Source organism: Stegostoma tigrinum, chromosome 30 (assembly GCF_030684315.1).
Source record: "Stegostoma tigrinum isolate sSteTig4 chromosome 30, sSteTig4.hap1, whole genome shotgun sequence".
Lineage (NCBI taxonomy): Eukaryota > Metazoa > Chordata > Chondrichthyes > Orectolobiformes > Stegostomatidae > Stegostoma > Stegostoma tigrinum.
This window is the reverse complement of record NC_081383.1, coordinates 224,827-247,304: the sequence shown is the minus strand read 5'-3', so window position 1 is coordinate 247,304 and position 22,478 is coordinate 224,827. Positions and strand designations below refer to the sequence as shown.

At 47.3% G+C, this 22,478-nt stretch overlaps 2 protein-coding genes across 4 annotated transcripts in view; one reads left to right on the top strand and one right to left on the bottom strand.

Annotated features, from left to right (window-relative positions):
• Positions 1–1,117: 1,117 nt before the first annotated feature.
• comp (cartilage oligomeric matrix protein) overlaps positions 1,118–22,478 on the top strand; it is a 44,454-nt gene continuing 23,093 nt past the window's right edge. Inside the window, exons 1-15 of one of the 3 annotated variants that reach the window (XM_059638460.1) lie at positions 1,118–1,487; positions 1,706–1,823; positions 4,101–4,180; positions 5,828–5,879; positions 6,562–6,734; positions 7,059–7,196; positions 7,594–7,671; positions 8,137–8,289; positions 10,707–10,811; positions 11,186–11,293; positions 16,395–16,554; positions 18,073–18,191; positions 18,787–18,839; positions 20,289–20,482; positions 20,815–20,993. In XM_059638460.1, coding sequence (XP_059494443.1) covers positions 4,115–4,180; positions 5,828–5,879; positions 6,562–6,734; positions 7,059–7,196; positions 7,594–7,671; positions 8,137–8,289; positions 10,707–10,811; positions 11,186–11,293; positions 16,395–16,554; positions 18,073–18,191; positions 18,787–18,839; positions 20,289–20,482; positions 20,815–20,993 — 1,578 coding nt within the window. In that variant the 5' untranslated portion in view covers positions 1,118–1,487; positions 1,706–1,823; positions 4,101–4,114. Of the gene's footprint in view, positions 1,488–1,705; positions 1,824–1,949; positions 2,062–4,100; positions 4,181–5,827; positions 5,880–6,561; positions 6,735–7,058; positions 7,197–7,593; positions 7,672–8,136; positions 8,290–10,706; positions 10,812–11,185; positions 11,294–16,394; positions 16,555–18,072; positions 18,192–18,786; positions 18,840–20,288; positions 20,483–20,814; positions 20,994–22,478 lie in introns of those variants that run through there. The other 2 variants (XM_059638459.1, XM_059638461.1) reach the window with 2 other exon arrangements.
• The window catches only part of LOC125465957 (CREB-regulated transcription coactivator 1-like), a 214,868-nt gene continuing 193,540 nt past the window's right edge, over positions 1,151–22,478 (bottom strand). Inside the window, exon 14 of the mRNA XM_059638462.1 lies at positions 1,151–1,806. Coding sequence (XP_059494445.1) covers positions 1,763–1,806 — 44 coding nt within the window. The 3' untranslated portion in view covers positions 1,151–1,762. The remainder of the gene's footprint in view (positions 1,807–22,478) is intronic.

The following is a 22,478-nucleotide window of genomic DNA, read 5'->3' as shown; positions in this document are numbered from 1 at the left end:
CCACTTCATCACTTCAGTTCATTCATCAATAAAACCCTCTCCAGTGAAATGGGAAGGTACATCAAAGATGAAATTTTATACAGAGAATTGTAATATGTAAGATTCTAGGAGGAAGCAGAAAATTAATGAAATGCGATAGAGAAATCTGAGCTATATTTACAGAAATCACAGAAGAAATTGAGAAGATTGTTCATAAAGTAAATGGAATTATTGACTTTTCAAATCAAGAGATTGAGTACGAAATTAGGGAAATTATGCTAGTCGGGTAAAAATATGAAACAGTTCCCAGTTTTTAGACCAAATGTGAACTTTAGGAAGGATGTCAATGTCTAGAAGATCCAAGAGATAATTCACTAGAATGATATCTGAAATGAGAGAATTTAATTTGAATAAACTGTGTGCATGAACAGATGAAACAAATGCAATAGTAACTTGAGATAACAAAGTGTGGAGCTGGATGAACACAGCAGGCCAAGCAGCATCTCAGGAGCACAAAAGCTGATGTTTTGGGCCTAGATCTGCAGTTCCTATTATCTCTGTTCGCCAGCATCTGCAGTTCCTATTATCTCTGATGCAGTAGTAACTTGCATCTGATTTTCCTTTTCAAGTATTTATCCATTTACTAGTACACAAACACCGAACAGCAATGCAGGCACAGACTGATTCAGACGGACAGAGATTCGGGGAGAGAGAGAGAGAGAGATGTAGACAGAGGGAGAGAGATGATGCAGTCGGACAAAGGCAGATACAGGCAGACAGGGTGAGAAGTGCAACAGGCAAGTGTAGAGAGAAGTAAACAGACGGAGGAAAAAACAACAGAGGATGGAGCAGAAATGTAGACACGGAGAGATGCAGAGAGAGAGTATATATGTAGAGAGAGATTGATAAAGGCAGACGGGTAGACAGGTCAAGGTGGATTTGAAACCCAGAATTATTGACGGAAAAGAAAGTGTAAACATTCTTAAAGGATGAAAGAAATGAAGGCACTGAATCAGGGTTTGAGATCCACATTTTGAGCAGAGTAGGCTGAGTATCTAACGAAATGGAGGCGGGAGCTATTGAGAAAAGGACAGGAAATACAATTTTTTTCTAATTCCTGACGCTTTCAAACTCCTTTTGTTTTTGTTTTGCGAAAGCTACTTCAGACTGAATGCCAACACATGATGTCACTCTGGCAGAAATCATCATTTAAAAGAAAGGGAGAAAGTAGCTGCAGCCACTTAGCAACTCCGTGGAGAGAGGGTGCGAGCTGGAACAGACAGAGCCCAGAAGCAGCCTTACATATCATAGGAGGCAGCAAGTGGAGGGGAGGCAGGAACTGGGCGAGAGCTGTTTTCTGGACTTAGCAGCTAAGAGCTGGAACAAGCTGAATAAGATCACTTTAACTGAAAGCCTAAAACTGAAAATGATTCCAGCCATTTCTTTATTTATTATAATTTTACACCTTTTGAGCCAGTACAGCTCCTGTCAGCAATTGGTTACTGGAGGTAAGACTCATTCAATTTTTAATAATTTTCTTCTGTTTGCGACATAATTTTCTCGACAAAACATGGAACGTAATCAGCAGAATTCCTGGTATGTTTTTGCGGGACAACTTTCAAAGTAACGTCTTAAATAGGGCATTTGTTTTCCATGAGCACCCAAGCACAGGAAGACTCCAGTTTTTCATTCGGTCACTCCAGGATTCATTGCTTTTTACTTACAGCTCTCATTTCTGGATTCGTCACTCTCTTACTCCCGATTTTCTTGTTTCCTGTTTGTATCACCCCTGGGGAGAATTTGGAGCTGTCTTTGGAGTTCCATTCACTGTCAAACATGTAGAAGTAAGATTATAAGCATAGTTAAAGTGATTTCACTGTTTAACATGTTAATCCATCAACAGAGTGTGCGGATCAAGTACCTCGCGGGGTTGGGGGAGGGGGAGGGAGTGTTACTGAGTGACAGTGTGAGGAAGCTGAGTTAACGTCAGTCGGGATACAGTCAGTAACACAGGGCCCTGGGGAAGTGAGGGATTACTGAGTGGCAATGTGAGGGAGCTGGATTAACATCAATCGACATGCAGTATGTAACGCAGGGCGCTGGGACTGTGGGGTGGCAGTGATTAATGTGTGACAGTGTAAGGCAACTGGATTAACATCATTAGGGATACAGTCAGTAACACAGGGCGCTGGGGGGGAGAGGGGTTACTGAGTGACAGTGTGAGGGAGAGGGATTAACATCAGTGCAGATAGAGTCAGTAACACAGGGTGCTGGGTGGGAGATGGGTTACTGAGTGACAGTGTGAGGGAGAGGGATTAACATCAGTACAGATACAGTCAGTAACACAGGGCCCTGGGGGGGAGAGGGGTTACTGAGTGACAGTGTGAGGGAGAGGGATTAACATCAGTGCAGATAGAGTCAGTAACACAGGGTGCTGGGTGGGAGATGGGTTACTGAGTGACAGTGTGAGGGAGAGGGATTAACATCAGTACAGATACAGTCAGTAACACAGGGCCCTGGCAGGGAGAGGGGTTACTGAGTGACAGTGTGAGGGAGAGGGATTAACATCAGTACAGGTACAGTCAGTAACACAGGGCGCTGGGTGGGAGAGGGGTTATTGAGTGAGAGTGTGAGGGAGAGGGATTAACATCAGTAGGGATACAGTCAGTAACACGGGGCGCTGGGGGGGGGGGAGAGGGGTTACTGAGTGAGAGTGTGAGGGAGAGGGATTAACATCAGTAGGGATACAGTCAGTAACACAGGGTGCTGGGGGGGAGAGGGGTTACTGAGTGACAGTGTGAGGGAGAGGGATTAACATCTGTAGGGATACAGTCAGTAACACAGGGCGCTGGGGGGGAGAGGGGTTACTGAGTGACAGTGTGAGGGAGAGGGATTAACATCAGTAGGGATACAGTCAGTAACACAGGGCGCTGGGGGGGAGAGTGGTTACTGAGTGACAGTGTGAGGGAGAGGGATTAACATCAGTAGGGATACAGTCAGTAACACAGGGGGCTGGGGGGGGAGAGGGGTTACTGAGTGACAGTGTGAGGGAGAGTGATTAGCATCAGTAGGGATACAGTCAGTAACACAGGGGGCTGGGGGGGCAGAGGGGTTACTGAGTGACAGTGTGAGGGAGAGGGATTAACATCTGTAGGGATACAGTCAGTAACACAGGGCGCTGGGGGGGAGAGGGGTTACTGAGTGACAGTGTGAGGGAGAGGGATTAACATCAGTAGGGATACAGTCAGTAACACAGGGCGCTGGGGGGGAGAGGGGTTACTGAGTGACAGTGTGAGGGAGAGGGATTAACATCAGTAGGGACACAGTCAGTAACACAGGGTGCTGGGGGGGAGAGTGGTTACTGAGTGACAGTGTGAGGGAGAGGGATTAACATCAGTAGGGATACAGTCAGTAACACAGGGCGCTGTGGGGGAGAGGGGTTACTGAGTGACAGTGTGAGGGAGAGGGATTAACATCAGTACAGATACAGTCAGTAACACAGGGCGCTGGGGGGGAGAGGGGTTACTGAGTGACAGTGTGAGGGAGAGGGATTAACATCAGTAGGGATACAGTCAGTAACACAGGGCCCTGGGGGGGAGAGGGGTTACTGAGTGACAGTGTGAGGGAGAGGGATTAACATCAGTAGGGATACAGTCAGTAACACAGGGGGCTGGGGGGGGAGAGGGGTTACTGAGTGACAGTGTGAGGGAGAGGGATTAACATCAGTAGGGATACAGTCAGTAACACAGGGCGCTGGGGGGGAGAGTGGTTACTGAGTGACAGTGTGAGGGAGAGGGATTAACATCAGTAGGGATACAGTCAGTAACACAGGGCGCTGGGGGGGAGAGGGGTTACTGAGTGACAGTGTGAGGGAGAGGGATTAACATCAGTAGGGATACAGTCAGTAACACAGTGCCCTGGGGGGGAGAGGGGTTACTGAGTGACAGTGTGAGGGAGAGGGATTAACATCAGTAGGGATACAGTCAGTAACACAGGGTGCAGGGGGGAGAGGGGTTACTGAGTGAGAGTGTGGTGGAGCCGGATTAACATTATGGACAATGTTTTGTGTGCCTTCGGTTTCTGAAACCTAATATTTTGTCTTTCCTCTGGGACTTGAGAAGAAGTTGGGCGAAGAATGCTTGCTCAAATGAGGGAAACAAACCAGGAATTGGCAGAAATCAAACTTCTCCTGAAACAACAGGTAATGAGGCCAATAAAAGAGCTGTTGTACTTCACCTCCTATAATCGTGCATTTGCTCTGAATGTTTGGTTTCTCCTTGAGGACCCTGCAACTTTCAGAACTCGAGTTCAATAAATTGAGGACCTGAGCACCTTCTGCCACGCCCTTCCTCCAACCCCAACACACTGGGTCTGGGCATCAATTGAGCTGCTACCACAACCATTCCATTCTCAGGCTCTGATGGTCCGCATTAGCTGCTCTTCATTCCTCCAGGCTGACCTTTTCTTACCCTTTGTCTGCCAACTGTTTCTCTCTGTCTCCCTCTCTTTCTGTCTCTCTCTGTCTCCCTCTCTCTCTCTGTCTCCCTCTCTCTCTGTCTCTCCCTCTCTGTCTCTCTCTCTCTCTGTCTCTCTCTCGCTGTCTCCCTCTCTCTCTGTCTCTCTCTGTCTCCCTCTCTCTCTGTCTCCCTCTCTCTCTGTCTCTCTCTCGCTGTCTCCCTCTCTCTCTGTCTCTCTCTCTCTCTGTCTCTCTCTCTCTCTCTCTCTCTCTCTGTCTCTCTCTGACTCTCTCTCTCTCTGTCTCTCTCTCGCTGTCTCCCTCTCTCTCTGTCTCTCTCTCTCTCTGTCTCTCTCTCTCTGTCTCTCTCTCTCTGTCTCTCTCTCTCTCTCTGTCTCTCTCTGTCTCTCTCTCTCTCTCTCTGTCTCCCTCTCTCTCTGTCTCTCCCTCTCTGTCTCTCTCTCTCTCTGTCTCTCTCTCTGTCTGTCTCTCTCTCTCTCTCTCTGTCTCTCTGTCTCTCTCTCTGTCTCTCTCTCTCTCTCTCTCTCTGGGCTGCATTTCGACCTATTGTTTACTTCTTGCCCCTCTCCCCACCCGTTCTCTAGCATTTATACCAACATTTTCCCAGCTATAATCAGTTCTGAAGAAGGGTTACTGGACTTGAAACGTTAATTCTGCTTTTTCCACAGATGCTGCTACACCCGAAAACAGCAAATGCTGGAGATCACAGTGGGTCAGGCAGCATCCATTGAGAGAAAGCAAGCTAATATTTCAAGCCTTGATGGCTCTTCATCAGAGGTATTTTCACTACACATTCCTGCACTTGCAGTATTTTGCTGCTAGACTTCTGAGTTTCTCCAGCAATTTCTGTTTTTGATATTTTCTTGTTAATGTCTAGCCCACCTGTAGCTGGGAACATGTGTCACAAACAGGTCATTAACCCACCCAGGTCTCGAAAAAAAATTAGATGCAGGAGTTGGCCAATCTGCCCATCGCATACTTGTCCTGACTCTGAAATCCACCAGTTGAATTTTATCTTAACTCATTGCCCATGACCTCTGTCAGTTAGCACCCACAAATCTTAGAAAGGTTTTCTTAATTTTTTTTGTCTATGAACTATTCTTTTTGAATGTTAGAGTCTGAGACCTACAGCCTTTATTTTCAAACTAGTCATGACTTAGGTAACATTCTAATGTCATTGTGCAACAATAAGGGAGAGACTAAAATATCCTTCACTTACATTTATGTTCCATCTATTCATGTATGAAGTGTAAAGCTACCTCTACACTGTCCCCATTTAACATTCCCGGGACAGGGACAGCACAGGATTAGAAAAGGAGTAGTCTGATGTTGCATGTCCTTGTTTTTCTAACTGTGCTCTCTGCTTCACAGATAAAGGAGGTCATTTTTCTGAAGAATACATTGGCAGAATGTAATTTCTGTGGTGAGTAAACCAATGGGGATTGACAGGATTTCAGCGAAGATAAACTACATCAATGCTTCTTAAAATAAAAAGCCAGGATTCCAATTTGAATGACAGCACACTGTTATTATCTCATCCCAGGAAAATGTGGTGCAGCACCTCCACTCGGGAACCAGACCTCTCACCCCGAACTGGACCCTCTCCCTGACCCAGCTCTCTCTCCGCGTTAGGGCCCTCTCCCCGACCCAGCCCCCACTCCCTGAGCCTGACCCTCTCCCTGCACCAGGGCTCTCTCCCTCACACAGGGCCCTCTCCCCGAACCAGACCCTCTCCCCAATCCAGGGCACTCTCTGAGAGCCAGCCCCCTCTCCTTGACCCAGGCCACTCTCTTTGATCCAGGGCCCTCCACCCTACCCAGCCCTCACGTTGAGCCAGGCCCCTCTCCCCGAGCCCAGCCCCCCTGTTCCTGAGCCAGCCCACTCTCCTTGATCCAGGGCCCACTTCCTGAGCCAGCCCCCTGTCCCTGAGCCAGGGCCGTCTCCCTGAACCAGCCCCCTCTTTCCGAGCCAACCACTCTCCCTGAGCCAGATCCTCTCCCTGATGCAGATCACTATCTGTTTTGGATGGTTTGTTGCTGTGTTTCTGGAAGTAAAAACTCAGGTGCATTTCACAATCCTGTCCTAATTCTTTCTACTCTCCCTAGGTCTCCAAAATGAATGGCAGCATGAGACAATCACTGTTTATCCATTTGAGAGCTGTGATCCCAATCCATGCTTCCCTGGGGTTCAGTGCTCAGTGACACTCAATGGATTCCACTGTGGGCCCTGTCCCAACGGCTTTACAGGGAATGGGACACACTGTACTGATGTGGATGAGGTGAGCACAGTAGGAGGGGCAGGGGCAAAGGGAGGGAGCAAAGAATGTTGGGAAGGGACTGATCTGAGCTTTCTTTTCAAAATTGTCAAAACTGACGTCAGATTATTTAACTTAATGATTAGTGAACAGAACATGGAGAGATGTAACCTTGGGATCAAGATGGTGATGTGTTAATTTGCTCAATCTCGTCAAACTCAAAGAAATAATCCTAGAGCTGAGTGACGCTCCTGAACCAGGAAGTACAATACATGTACCTAAACAGTTACTGTGCTGGATTTCACCAGTGAATACCAAGTGTTGAAACAATGTTTTTCTCTGTCCCAGTGCCGGATGCGTCCGTGCCACCCCAGGGTCCGATGCATTAATATGTCTCCTGGCTTTCAATGTGACCCCTGCCCAGTTGGTTACACTGGCCCACAAATCCAGGGAGTTGGAGAGACGTTTGCCACAACACACAGGCAGGTAAAAATCCAACACCACATCAAGCTGAAAATTCCTCGCTGTTCCATTTGTATCTGTGAACTTTTGGTAATCACTGTAATTGTTTCAGTCCCACTGACACAAAAGGCTGCATTGACCTTCTGAACATTGAGGCAGCTTCTCTAAAGGCAGGAATGACTGGACGTGCACTTGGTTGTGCTGCTAGGCTGGAGGTGGACGTGTGCTGAGAGGGAGGGCCTCTGGCTCCTGCTCTGGTGATGGATCGGAATGGAGTGGCATTTGTGTGATGGGACCAGGACCTAATGTCATGGAGACTGGCTACGGTTCCATTAGGCTATGAGCAGATGGCGGGAGTCAACGATCTGGGGTTTGATGTGAATATGTGGATATGATTTCTTTAAACTTCTTTGTTTTTCAGATTTGCAACGACATCAATGAGTGTGAGGATGGTGCCAATGGCAGCTGTGACCCGAACTCGGAGTGCATCAACACTCTGGTAAGAATTGGTGCCAAGATCACCCACTCACTCCACACTTCAGTGAGACAATAGTCCCTCCCTCAGAGAAAAACAACCTGCAAATCACTGAGAGAGAAATGGCATGAGGATTGAAGAGGCAGGATGAGTATGAGGGAGTGAGTGAGGGAATAAGTGAGTGAAGCAACTGAGTGAGTAAAGGGCTAAGTGAGTGACTAAGTGAGTGAGGGGACAGAGTGAGGGGTTAAAGGAGTGGACTGAGTGAGTGAGGGGACTGACTGAGGCAACTGAGTGAGGGGCTGAATGGGATGCTGAGTGATTGAGGGATTGAGTGAAGGATGGAATAAGAAACTTGATGGCATATAATAGTGTCAAAGAAAAGTGTCAAACTATCCCTTGGATTGGAACTCTGACCAACAGCTGAGCAAGGAAATCTTGATTGCTTGTTTTCTGACATTAACAACAAACATCCTTGTATTTGTCCAGGGATCATTTCGGTGTGGCCCCTGTAAGGCCGGCTATGTCCGAGATCAGAACCGGGGCTGTCGTTTGGAGAGGAGCTGCAGCAATGGAGCAAGAAACCCCTGCCACGAGAGAGCAGACTGTATTGTCAGCCGCCATAACAAGATCACTTGTGTTGTAAGGAATGCAATATACTCCATCAATCTCTGAGGATGGGTCAGCAGAGTAAGAGACAAAAAGAGGAGGAGAGAGGGAACACAGAAGGAGGGGAGGACAGGATGAAAGTAACAGAAGGTTAGGGGAGAATGAGGGTCAAACAGGAGAGAGAAACAGAGTGGGAAAGCAGCAGCGAGGGAGTGAGAGAGAGATGTGGAATTAAAGTGTCTAGAAAGAAAGATACTTGGGGAAAGAAAAAAGTGGAGGGAGAAAGAGAGGGATGGGGAGAGACAAAAGGAGCAGGAGAAAGATAAAGGGATGAGAATTGAGAAGGCTGAGATAAAGTGAGAGAGGTAAGGATGGGGAGAAAGGGACAGGGCGGGAAAGAGAGAGAGGAATAAAGGAATGAATGCAACATAGATAAGTAATTGCAGCAAGGGACAGAGGGAAAGAAACAGGTAGGGGATGTTCTTCATCATGATTGGAGGGAATAGGATAAGTGGCCCCAGGATGGAGTGAGGAACAAGGGGACCATGTAGGACTGACGGGGCAAGGGTAAGGGACAGCTCAGAACAACAAGAAAAATAACATGCAAGAGGACACAACTCAAACCCTTGAGTCTGCCGTACCATTCAGTACAACTCTAGTTATTTATTTCTTCATACTCTTCCAATATTCCCTGATTCCTGTCTATCTGAGCCATGAAACATTCAATATTTAATCTATAAAATATTCAATAATTATACATTTGCAACTGTCTTCTTTTTAATTCATTTATGGGATGTGGGTGTCGCTGGCTCAGCCAGCATTTATTGCCCCATCCTTAGTTGCCCTTGAGAAAGCAGTGGTGAGCTGCCTTCTTGAACTGCTGCAGTGCATGTGCTGATGCTTGACCCACAATGCCCCTAGGGAGGGAATTCGAGATTTTGAGTTCGTCACAATGAAGGAACAGCGATGTATTTCCAAGACAGGATGGTGAGGAGTTCGGAGGGGAACTTGCGTGGGGTGATGTTCCCATATATCTGCTGCCCTTGTCCTTCGAGATGAAAGTGGTGGTGGGTTTGGAATGTGCTATCTGAGGATCTTTGGTGAATTTCTGCAGTGCATCTTGTAGATTGTACACACTGCTGCTACTGAGCGTCAGTGGTGGAGGGAGTGGATGATTGTGGATGTGGTGTCCTGGATGGTATTGATCATCTCAAGTGTTGTTGGGGCTGCACCCATCCAGGCAAGGGGGTAGTATTCCATCACTCTCTTGACTTATGCCTTGTAGGTGGTGGACAGGCTTTGAGGAGTCAGGAGGTGAGTAATTCAATAATAGAACTCCTGGGCCTCTGACTTGCTCTTGTAGCCACTGTGGTTACATAGCTAATCATTTCAGTTTGCTGTTAGTGATAACTCCCAGTATGTTGATAGCAGGGATTCAGTGATTATTGAAAGTTATGGGGAAGTGGTAAGATTCTCTCTTATAAGAGATGATCACTGCCTAGCATTTGTGCACATGCCAATTTTTAGCCTGAGCTGGATATTGTCCAGGTCTTGCTACATTTGGATACGAACTGCTTCAGTACCCGAGGGGTCATGAATGGTGCTGAACATAGTGTAGTCATCAGCGTTAAATACCACTTCTGACCTTATGATGGCCAGAAGATTATTATGAAACAGGTTGGGCCTAGGACGCTACCCTGAAGAACTGTGGAAATCTCCTGGAGCTGAGACAACCGATCTCCAGCAGCCTGAACAATCTCCTCCTATGATTCCCACCAGTGGAGATGTTTCCTCCGAATCCCATTGACCCCAGTTGTGCTAAAGCCTCTTGATGCCATATTTGGTAAACTGTTGTCAAGTGCTGTCACTCTCACCTCATTCTAAACCCTTCCCACATCGTAAATATGTGACCCACCTTATCCTGAGACCATACCATGTAGTTCTAAATTCCCAGTCAAAGAAAATATCCTCCATGCATTTACCCTGACAAGCTCATTAGGATGTCCATCTTTCAGTGAGATTACCTCCCATTGTTTACAACTGTAGGGAATATATGCACAATTTCTGCAATCTCAACTACACACGAACGTACACAATTCTACATAGAGACAAATATAAGTTACAGGGAAAATGAATCGACGACAAACACTAATTCTGGATGAACAGCAAACTGGAAATGAAAGAGAGAACATATGCTTATCCTGTGAGATAATATGGATAAAGAAATTGAGACAGGAAACGTAATAATTAACTTGTTTACTAACTGTTAATGGTGAGAGGCAATGAACCAAATCCAGTTGTACCCCAAAATTGTACAGGGTCTTTGCCCTACATATTATTTCTCCACCAAGACTCCCAACAACATTGTTGTTTAGGGGACTTTTTATATTTCATTTCATGCTTAATCATGTTGTTAATTAAGATGGTCTTTAATTTTCTAATTTTCACAGTGTGCAATCGGATGGGCTGGAAATGGCTACAGATGTGCAAAGGACACAGATATTGATGGGTTTCCAGATGTGACACTTGATTGTCCTGAAAGACACTGCCACAAGGTACGGATGGAATGTAATGAAAGGGACAGAAAGTCGGAGATAGAGCAAGGAGAAAGAAGCTGAGAAAAGAGAGGAAACTGATGGAAAGATAAGAGATAGTACGAACTGCAGATGCTGGAGACAGAGATAACACAGTGTGGAGCTGGAGGAACACAGCAGGCCAGGCAGCATCAGAGGGGCAGGAAAGTTGACATTTCCGGTCGGGACCCTTCTTAGAAATGTTTCATAAATTTCTGAAGAAGGGCCAGGACCCAAAACATCAGCTTTCCTGCTCCTCTGATGCTGCCTGGCCTGCTGCGTTCATCCAGTTCAACACTGTGTTATGGTGGAAAGATAATAAGTGCTTGTTGATGGATACGCTGTTCCTCCCCCAGGATAACTGTGTGACAGTGCCAAACTCTGGGCAGGAAGATGCTGATGGAGATGGTGCTGGAGATGCCTGTGATGATGATGCAGATGGAGATGGAGTTCCAAACCTTGAGGTTGGTGTTTGATTCAATTCATTATCAGCTCTGCAAGCAGCAGCACTTGCCACTTGGAGCAGGTGATACATTCAAATACTGCTACAGATACCTCAGCTCATAATGTAGGCTGACACTGCCAGTGCAATGCAGAGGGAGTGCTGTGCTGTTGGAGGGGCAGCGCAGAGGGAGTGCTGTGCTGTTGGAGGAGCAGACTGTTCAGAGGGAGTGCCGATTTGGTAAGTTACTAGTTTTTTTCCTTCAATAGCCTGTTTTTGGGAATTCAGAACAGTGGGAATGGATGTTAGGGCAGTTGCATGCTTCCCCTGTAGAATGTGGGAGGTAAGGGTCACCACTAGTGTCTCCACTGACTTCATCAGCAGGAAGTGCACCCAACTCCAGCTCCTCAGAAACCGCGTTAGGGAACTGGAGCTGGAGCTGGATGAACTTCAGATCATTCGGGAGGCTGAGGGGCTAATTGAGAGGAGTTACGGAGAGGTAGTCACACCTCAGGTACAGGAAAAAGGTAGATGGGTTACAGTCAGGGGACAGAAAGGGAACAGGCAGACAGTGCAGGGATCCCCTCTGCCATTCCCTTCAATAGAAAGTATACTGTTTTGGATACAGTTGTGGGGGGATGACTTACCGGGGGTAAGCCATGGGATACATGTGTTTGGCACAGAGTCTGCCCCTGTTGCTCAGAAGGGAAGGTGGGGGGGAGGAGGAGAGCATTAGTCATTGGGGACTCCATAGTTAGGGGGACAGATAGGAGATTCTGTGGGAACGAGAGAGACTCACGGTTGGTGTGTTGCCCCCCAGGTGCCAGGGTCTGTGATGTCTCGGATTGTGTTTTTGGGATCCTTAAGGGGGAAGGGGAGCAGCCCCAAGTCGTGATCTACACAGGCACCAACGACATAGTTAGAAAAAGGGACGGGGATGTAAGGCTGAAATTCAAGGAGCTAGGGTGGAAGCTTAGAGTTGTTATCACTGGTTTGTTACCCGTGCCACATGCTAGCGAGGCGAGGAATAGGGAAAAAAAAAGATGAACACGTGGCTACAGGGATGGTGCAGGAGGGAGGGATTCAGATACCTAGATAATTGGGGCTCTTTCTCGGGTAGGTGGGACATCTACAAACAGGATGGTCTCCACCTGAACCAGAGGGGTACCAATATCCTGGGTGGGGGGGGCGGGGTGAAATTTGCTATTGCTCTTCAGGGGGGTTTAAACTAATTCAGCAGGGGAATGGGAACCTGAATTGTAGCTCCAGTGTACAGGAGGTTGAGAGTCGTGAGGTCATGGTGGTGGTTTCAAGGTTGCAGGAGTGTTCCGGCAGGCAGGAAGGTGGTTTGAAGTGTGTCTCCTTCAACACCAGGAGCATCTGGAATAAGGTGGATGAACTTGCAGCATGAATTAGTACCTGGGACTTCGATGTTGTGGTCATTTCGGAGACATCGATAGAGTAGGAACAGGAATGGTTGGTGCAGGTTCCGGGGTTTAGATGTTTCACTAAGATCAGGGAAGGTGGTAAAAGAGGGGGAGGTGTGGGACTGTTGGTCAAAGACAGTATTACGGTGGCAGAAAGGACGTTTGATGAGGACTCGTCTACTGAGGTAGTATGGGCTGAGGTTAGAAACAGGAAAGGAGAGGTCACCCTATTAGCAGTTTTCTATCAGCCTCCGGAAAGTTCCAGAGATGTGGAGGAAGAGATTGCAAAGATGATTCTGGATAGGAGTGAAAGTAACAGGGTAGTTGCTAAGGGGTCTTAACTTTCCAAATATTGACTGGAAACACTATAGTTTGAGTACATTAGTGATAATGGGATGAAGGGTCTAGGCCCGAAACATCAGCTTTTGTGCTCCTGAGATGCTGCTTGTCCTGCTGTGTTCATCCAGCTTCACACTTTGTTATCTTTGAGTACATTAGATGGGTCAGTTTTTGTCCAATGTGCGCAGGAGGGCTTCCTGAACACAGTATGTTGAAAGGCCGACAAGAGGCGAGGCCGCATTGCATTTGGTACTGAGTAATGAACCAGGCCCGGTGTTAGATTTGGAGGTAGGCGAGCTGTTTGGTGGTAGTGATCACAATTTGGTTACGTTTACTTTAGCGATGGAAAAGGATAGGTGTATACCGCAGGGCAAGAGTTATAGCTGGAGGAAAGGCAATCATGAGGCGATTAGGCAAGATTTTGGATGCATAGGATGGAGAAGGAAACTGCAGGTTTGGGCACAATTGAAATGTGGAGCTTGTTCAAGGAACAGCTACTGCGTGTCCTTGATAAGTATGTACCTGTCAGTCAGGGAGGAAGTGGTCGAGCGAGGGAACCGTGGTTTACTAAAGAAGTTGAATCTCTTGTCAAGAGGAAGAAGGAAGCTTATGTAAAGGTGAGGTGTGAAGGCTCAGTTAGGGCACTTGAGAGTTACAAGTTAGCCAGGAAGGATCTAAAGAGAGAGCTAAGAAGAGCCAGGAGGAAACATGAGGAGTCTTAGGCAGGTAGGATCAAGGAAAACCCTAAAGCTTTCTATAGGTATGTCAGGAATAAAAGAATGACTGGACTAAGATTAGGGCCAGTCAAGGACAGTAGTGGGAAGTTGTGCGTGGAGTCCGAAGAGATAGGAGAGGCGCTAAATGAATATTTTTTGTCAGTATTCACACAGGAAAAAGACAATGTTGTCAAGGAGAATACTGAGATACAAGCTATTAGACTAGGCAGGATTAACGTTCACAGGGAGGTGGTGTTAGCAATTCTGGAAAGTGTGAAAATAGATAAATCTCCGGGCCAGATGCGATGTATCCTAGGATTCTCTGGGAAGCTAGGGATGAGATTGCAGAGCTTTGGCTTTGATCTTTATGTCATCATTGTCTACAGGAATAGTGCCAGAAGACTGGAGGATAGCAAAAGTTGACTCCTTGTTCAAGGAAGGGGAGTAGAGACAGCCCTGGTAATTACAGATCAGTGAACCTTACTTTGGTTGTGGGTAAAGTGTTGTAAAGGATAAGAAAAGATAGGATTTATAATCATCTAGAAAGGAATAATTTTGTGATGTTGTGAAGGGTAGGTCGTGCTTCATAAACCTTATTGAGTTCTTTGAGAAGGTGACCAAATAGGTGGATGAGGGTAAAGCGGTTGATGTGCTGTATATGGATTTCAGTAAAGCGTTTTGATAAGGTTCCCCACGGTAGGCTATTGCAGAAAATTCAGAGGCATGGGATTGAGGGGGATTTAGCAGTTTGGATCATAAGTGGGCTTAGCTATAAGAAAACAGAGGGTGGTGGTTGATATGAAATGTTCAGCCTGGAGTTCATTTACCAGTGGTCTGTTTTGGGGCCACTGCTATTTATCATTTTTATAAATGACCTGGATGAGGGCGTAGAAGGATGGGTTAGTAAATTTGCAGATGACACTAAAGTCAGTGGAATTATGGATAGCGTGGAAGGATGTTGTAGGTTACAGAGGGACATAGATAAACTGCTGAGCTGGGCTGAGAGGTGGCAAATGGAGTTTAATGCGGAAAAGTGTGACGTGATTCAGTTTGGAAGGAGTAACAGGAATACAGGGTACTGGGCTAATGATAAGATTCTTGGTAGTGTGGATGAGCAGAGAGATCTTAGTGTCCATGTGCATAGATCCCTGAAAGTTGCCATCCAGGTTGATAGGGTTGTTAAGAAGGCATATGGTGCGTTAGGTTTTATTGGTAGAGGGATTGAGTTTCGGAGCTATGAGGCCATGCTGCAGCTGTACAAGACTCTGTTGCGGCTGCACTTGGAGTATTGCATACAGTTCTGGTCGTCACATTATAGGGAGGATGTGGAAGCATTGAAAAGGATACAGAAGCGATTTACCAGGATGTTGCCTGGTATGGAGGGAAAGTCTTATGAGGAAAGGCTGAGGGACTTGAGGCTGTTTTTGTTAGAGAGTAGCAGGTTAATAGGTGACTTAATAGAGACATACAGGATGATCAGAGGATTAGATAGAGTGGACAATGAGAGCCTTTTTCCTGGGATGGTGATGGCTAGCACGAGGGGGGCACAGCTTTAAGTTGAGGGGTGACAGAAGTCAGAGGTAGGTTCTTTACTCAGAGAGTAGTAAGGGCGTAGAAAGCCCTACCTGCAACAGTAGTAGACTCACCAAGTTTAAGGGCATTTAAATGGTCATTGGATAAACATATGGATGATAATGGAATAGTGTAGGTTAGATGGGCTTCAGATTGGTTTCACAGGTCGGTGCAACATCGAGGGCCAAAGGGCCTGTACTGCGCTGTAGTGTTCTATGTTCTATGCTGTGATGTTGGAGGGGCAGCACAGAGGGAGTGCTGTGCTGCTGGAAAAGATATCTTTCAAGTGAGACGTTGAATTTCAGACCCATCCATATCAACTTGTCATAAAAGATCCTGAGGCAGTGTTGCATAGAGCAGGGTATTTCCATCTGAGCAAATATTCCTTCAAATGATGTGCTAAATTAGACTATCTGGTTGTTATTGCATCATTGTTTGTGGGATCTTGTTGAGTGCAAACTGACTGCTGAATTTCCTGCATTACAACAATGTCTACCTTAAAAAGGGCTTTATTGGCTATGAAACACTGAGATGATCTGAGGATGTGAATGACACTATAGAAATTCATTTAATTTTTGCTTTTGTTCTTGCAATTCGAGAAATTGAAGAGACTGAAGAAGACTTTTGGCCAAATTTTTCTGAGCCTGTTTTCTTTAAAAAATAAAGAAACAGTTGTGAGAAGCTGGAGTCTGTTGTTTCAATATAGCAATTTAAAAGTTCTTTTGGATGAGGGTTGGGTCTCTGGCTGGGCCAGCTTTTATTGCCCATCCCTAGTTGCCCTTGAGAAGGTGGTGGTGAGCTGCCTTCTTGAACTGCTGCAGTCCATGTGCTATGGGTTCATCCATAATGCCCTTAGGGAGGGAATTTCAGGATTTTGACCCAGCGGCAGCGAAGGAATGGCGATATATTTCCAAATAAGGATGATGTGTGGCTTGAGGGGGAGCTTGAAGGGGGTGGTGTTCCCATGTATCTGCTGCCCTTATCCTTCTGGATGTAAGCAGTCGTGGATTTGGAAAATGCTCCCAAACATAAGTTAGTGACACTAATCCATCTCATCTCATTTTCACAGGACAATTGTGTTCTGGTCCCAAATGTCGACCAGAGAAACACAGATCAGGATAATTTTGGAGATATGTGTGATAATTGCAGACTCATCATTAATAACAATCAGCAGGACATTGATGGTGATGGTAAAGGAGACGCATGTGATCAGGACATGGATGGAGATGGTGAGTGGGAAAAAATAGAAGGTGAAGTTTCCGGGAGATTATGAAGCTTTTACAGTTACTCCCAACAGGAATAAATAATCCAGGAAACAGGTCAAGTGATCACACAGACCTCAAAGCAAGAGTAATGATGCTAAAAGCTATGGGACATTATTAATACTTGTGGCAGTACAATTAGGGCAAGTATTAATCACAGTGTCCCTAATCTCAGGGCAGTGTATTTTGGTAGAGGGGAGAATGTAAGGAATATGTTTGCTCAGCAATAGATGGAGGGGTTCAGCTGGAATGGGACTGTTGGCGAGGTGGTGGCTTGGCCTGTCATCAGAGCCAGGGACTCCTGGTTGCAATAGGCCCGGAGAAAGGACGCCTGGCATTGGAGAGTCAGTGATGGTGGCATGGCAGTGAAGCTGGAGACTCCTGGTTGTGGGGTGAGCATGGGTTCAGCACAGGAACTGGCATCAGCAGCAGTGGGAGGCGGGCCCACTGTCAAAGATATGGAGCCTGAAGAGCGGTCACTCTTACATTGGGGGATCCAGCACAGGTAGCAGCGAGGTGATGGGGGTGCAGGGGTCCTTGGTGAGCTGGCTCAGTGCTTATGGCGGATGCAGTAGAAGGAGGGTAGATTCGCTTTCAGAGATATATTTTCACTTTTTTTTGTTCTTAAAGCTTTTCAATATTGTGCTGGGTTGTGGTGACAGTTGAAGTTTTTCACTGTATTTTACAGAATTATTCATGATAAAATGCAAGTGACAATAAATCATTAAATTCAATTCAGATTTTCATTTTTTGAATGACAGCCCGACTCTGAACAAGGACATAACAGCCAGCTTCACACTTAGCAAACCATTGCCAAGATCAGGACATGTTCCTCTCCCTGTTTGTGAAGAATTATCCTGAACACTGTTCTTAGTAGAATGCTAAAGGGTCATGAATGCCATGAAAATTCCGAGATAAAAGCCACTATTGAAGTGATTTCATTGTCCATTGTGTTTGCCTTGAATTCACTATGATTATGGATGACTGAGCAGCCAGAGCCCTCTGGGTTGGAGAACTCAAGATATTCACAACTATCTGAGTGAAGGCATCTTTCCTCATTTCAGCCCTAAATGATCAACCCCTTATTCTGAAAGGTTCTCATTTTCCCTGGCTAAAGAAACAACCTGTCTGTATCTACCCTGTGATACTCTTTCAGAATCTTAAATGTTTCAATGAGATCATTTCTAATTCTTCTACCCTCCAGAAAAGATTTACTCAGTTTATTCAGACTCTCATTGTAAGGTAAACCTCACATGCCAGGGACCTCCTGAGATGCTGCCTGGCCTGCTGTGTTCATCCAGCTTCGCACTTTACTATCTTGGATTCTCCAGCATCTGCAGTTCCCATTATCTCTCATGCCAGGGACCAACTGAGTGAGCTTAGTGAAGTATGAGATTGAAGAGATTGAGCAGGTTCTGTGAACAAGCAGAGATTGATATTGTTCCTAATTTGATCTGCTGAAGAGTTTAATCTTTCTTACTGTAGGAATAAGGAATGGTTTAGATAACTGTGAGCGAGTTCCAAACCAGGATCAGCTGGACCGTGACAGTGATGGGGTTGGAGATGCCTGTGACAGCTGCCCAAACATCAGAAACCCAGATCAGGTTAATATTGAACATCCATCAGCAGCATGCTCACCCTGGGCCTCTTCACCCTCTGCCACTGACCCTTACCCTTCTCCTTGGGGATCCCTTCGCCCTCTGCCAGAGACCCCTTACCATTCTCCTTGGAATCCCTTTCTCCCTCTGCCAGAGACCCTTACCATTCTTCTTGAGGATCCCTTCACCCTCTGCCAGAGACCCCTTACCATTCTCCTTGGGGATCCCTTCACCCTCTGCCAGAGACCCCTTACCATTCTCCTTGGGGATCCCTTCACCCTCTGCCAGAGACCCCTTTCCATTCTCCTTGGGGATCCCATTCCTGCTCAGAAGCTCTCATCCAAAGCACAGCCCAATGCTTCATGCACGATATGTGGAAATTTTAGGCTTTACTTATTTCTGGTTATTGTGAGGGAGGGGGGCAGGTTTCTTGGTCTGTCTATGAGAGTTTGGGGTTGGGGGCATCGCTGTTGTCCTGGAAGATCCCACTGTCTCTCCGGAGAGCTGTGCTGTTTCTCTGGGGGACTGTACCACATCGGGGAGGGATGAATTATATTGAATGGTCCTGATTTGATGTTGATTTTGGTTTTGACTTTTCCAGTTGGATGATGACAACGACCTTGTAGGTGATTCGTGTGATACCAACACAGACAGGTGAGACCTGCGGTCTGTATACTAACTCTCAGTGGAATGATATAGACAGCAAGTAAGGTAGGAGCAAATGGAGTGAAGCGCAATTGTTCTGAGAGATATTATTCACATTTGACTACGAAAACCCTGGGTCCTGAAAATCAACTCACAGTCAACTCAGCAGATAAAACTTGGTGATTAGAGAAAGTAAGAGAGGAGAGAGGGGGAGAGAGAGGTGTACTCAGGCGTGTATAGAACATTGAACATAGAACAATACAGCACAAAACAGGCCCTTCAGCCCTCGATGTTGCGCCGACCTGGGAACTAATCTAAGCCCACCTCCGTACACTATCCCATCGTCATCCATATTTGGGGTGTTAACGCATGTGCGCGTCTGTGTATGAACTTATGGGGGTGTTGTTCCCATGAACCAGGAAGGTGCTGTCTGAGGATCTTTGGTGAATTTCTACAGTGCATCTTCGGGATAGTACACACTGCTGCTACTGAGTGTCGGTGGTGGAGGGAGTGGATGCTTGTAGATGTAGTGGCAATCAAGCGGCTGCTTTGTCCTGGATGGTGTTGGGCTTCTTGAGTGTTGTTGGAGCTGCACCCATCCAGACAAATGGAGGGTATTCCATCTCACTGCTGACTTGTGCCTTGTAGGTGGTGGACAGGCTTTGAGGAGTCAGGAGCTGAGTAATTCAATAATAGAACTCCTGGCCTTTGACTTGCCATCGTAGCACTGTATTTACATGCATACCCAGTTCAGTTTCCACTCAATGGTAACCCCAAGGATGTTGATACTGGGGGATCCAGTAATGGTAGCACTACTGAATGTTAAGGGGCAGTTGTTAGATTGTCTCATATTGGTGATGGTCATCGCTTGGCACTTGTTTGGCATGAACGTACTTGCCACTTTTCAGCCCAAACCTGGCTTTGTCCAGATCTTGTTGCATTTGGGCATAGACTGCTTTACCATCTGAGGAGTCACAAATGCTGCTTGAACATTGTGCAATTTTCAGCAAATATGCCCAGTTCTGACCTTATGATGGAGAAAAGGTCTTTGTTGAAGCAGCTAAAAATTGTTTGGCCTGGGACACTACCCTGAGGAACTCCTGCAGAGATGTCCTGGAGCTGAGATGACTGACCTCCAACAAGCACAACCATCTTCCTGTGTGTCAGGTACGCCCACTGAACAGTTTTACCCCGATTGTCATTGAGTGTAGTTTTGCTTGGGCTCCTTTATATTACACTCCATCAAATGCAGCCTTTATTTCAAGGATAGTCACTCTCACTTCACCTCTGGGATTCAGCTCTTTGTCCACATTTGGACCGTGACTGAGAAAGTGAATGTGTGGGTAAGTGTGTGTGAGGGAGGTTACATAAGTGTGTCTGCTAGTTAGGGTCTATCCACTGGGTAGGACGATGTATAACGTTACAGTGAACAGTATGATGTTGTCTCTGTACCCTCAGCGATGGTGATGGGCACCAGGACAGCAAAGATAATTGCCCGACGGTCATTAATAGTGCCCAGCTAGACACAGACAGGGATGGACTGGGTGATGAATGTGATGATGATGATGATAATGATGGAATTCCTGATTATGTCACTCCTGGACCAGACAATTGCCGACTTGTCGCTAATCCAATGCAGGAAGATTATGATGGTGAGTGACAAATGTTTGTGTCTTTCTCAGTCTCTGTTTCAGGGAAATAGGGAGGGAATGGGGCAGAGGTTGAGAAGGGGTAAAACAGAGAATGATTACTTGAGGACTGATACAGAATTTTGGGGAGGGTGCTGAACATGAGACTTGTTTGAGACTGACACTAGAGGTGTACAGAGCAGTGGGATTAGCTTGGAATGGATTCAAGACAATGGAGGGAGAATGGAGGGGGTGGGATAAGTTCGGGGTTGCTAGGTCAGAATACAGCTCAGTTGGCTTGATCTACGAAATTAATTTGAGGTTACTAAGTTAAACTTCTTTGAAATATGTGACAGGTGATGGGATGGGAGACGTGTGCGAAGGAGATTTTGATGACGATAAGGTCATCGACGTTATCGATGTTTGTCCCGAAAATGCTGAGATTGCACTCACTGATTTCCGAGCCTATCAGACGGTGATCCTGGATCCTGAGGGAGATGCGCAGATTGACCCAAACTGGGTTGTCTTAAACCAGGTACCACACCTGCCAGTGTAGGACATGCCGCAGGTACCACACCTGCTAGTACAGGACATGCCCCGGGTATCACACCTGCCAGTATAGGACATGCCCCAGGTACCACACCTGCCAGTATAGGACATGCCCCGGGTACCACACCTGCCAGTACAGGACATGCCCCAGGTACCACACCTGCCAGTGTACGACATGCCCCAGGTATCACACCTGCCAGTATAGGATATGCCCCGGGTATCACACCTGCCAGTATAGGGCATGCCCCGGGTACCACACCTGCCAGTATCGGACATGCCCCGGGCATCACACCTGCCAGTACAGGACATGCCCCGGGTACCACACCTGCCAGTATAGGACATGCCGCGGGTACCACACCTGCCAGTATAGGACATGGCCCGGGTATCACACCTGCCAGTATAGGGCATGCCCCGGGTACCACACCTGCCAGTATCGGACATGCCCCGGGCATCACACCTGCCAGTACAGGAAATGCCCCGGGTACCACACATGCCAGTATAGGACATGCCGCGGGTACCACACCTGCCAGTATAGGACATGCGCCGGGTACCACACCTGCCAGTATAGGACATGCCCCGGGTACCACACCTGCCAGTATAGGACATGCCCCGGGTACCACAACTGCCAGTGTAGGACATGCCCCGGGTATCACACCTGACAGTGTAGGACATGCCCCGGGTATCACACCTGCCAGTATAGGACAGGCCCCAGGTATCACACCTGCCAGTATAGGACATGCCCCGGGTATCACACCTGCCAGTATAGGACATGCCCCGGGTATCACACCTGCCAGTATAGGACATGCCCCAGGTATCACACCTGCCAGTATAGGACATGCCCCGGGTACCACACCTGCCAGTATAGGACATGCCCCGGGTACCACACCTGCCAGTACAGGACATGGCCCGGGTACCACACCTGCCAGTGTAGGACATGCCCCGGGTACCACACCTGCCAGTGTAGGACATGCCCCGGGTACCACACCTGCCAGTGTAGGACATGGCCCGGGTACCACACCTGCCAGTGTAGGACATGCCCCGGGTACCACACCTGACAGTGTAGGACATGCCCCGGGTATCACACCTGCCAGTATAGGACAGGCCCCCGGTATCACACCTGCCGGTATAGGACATGCCCCAGGTATCACACCTGCCAGTATAGGACATGCCCCGGGTATCACACCTGCCAGTATAGGACATGCCCCGGGTATCACACCTGCCAGTATAGGACATGCCCCGGGTACCACACCTGCCAGTATAGGACATGCCCCGGGTACCACACCTGCCAGTACAGGACATGCCCCGGGTACCACACCTGCCAGTACAGGACATGGCCCGGGTACCACACCTGCCAGTGGAGGACATGCCCCGGGTACCACACCTGCCAGTGGAGGACATGCCCCGGGTACCACACCTGCCAGTGTAGGACATGCCCCGGGTATCACACCTGCCAGTATAGGACATGCCCCGG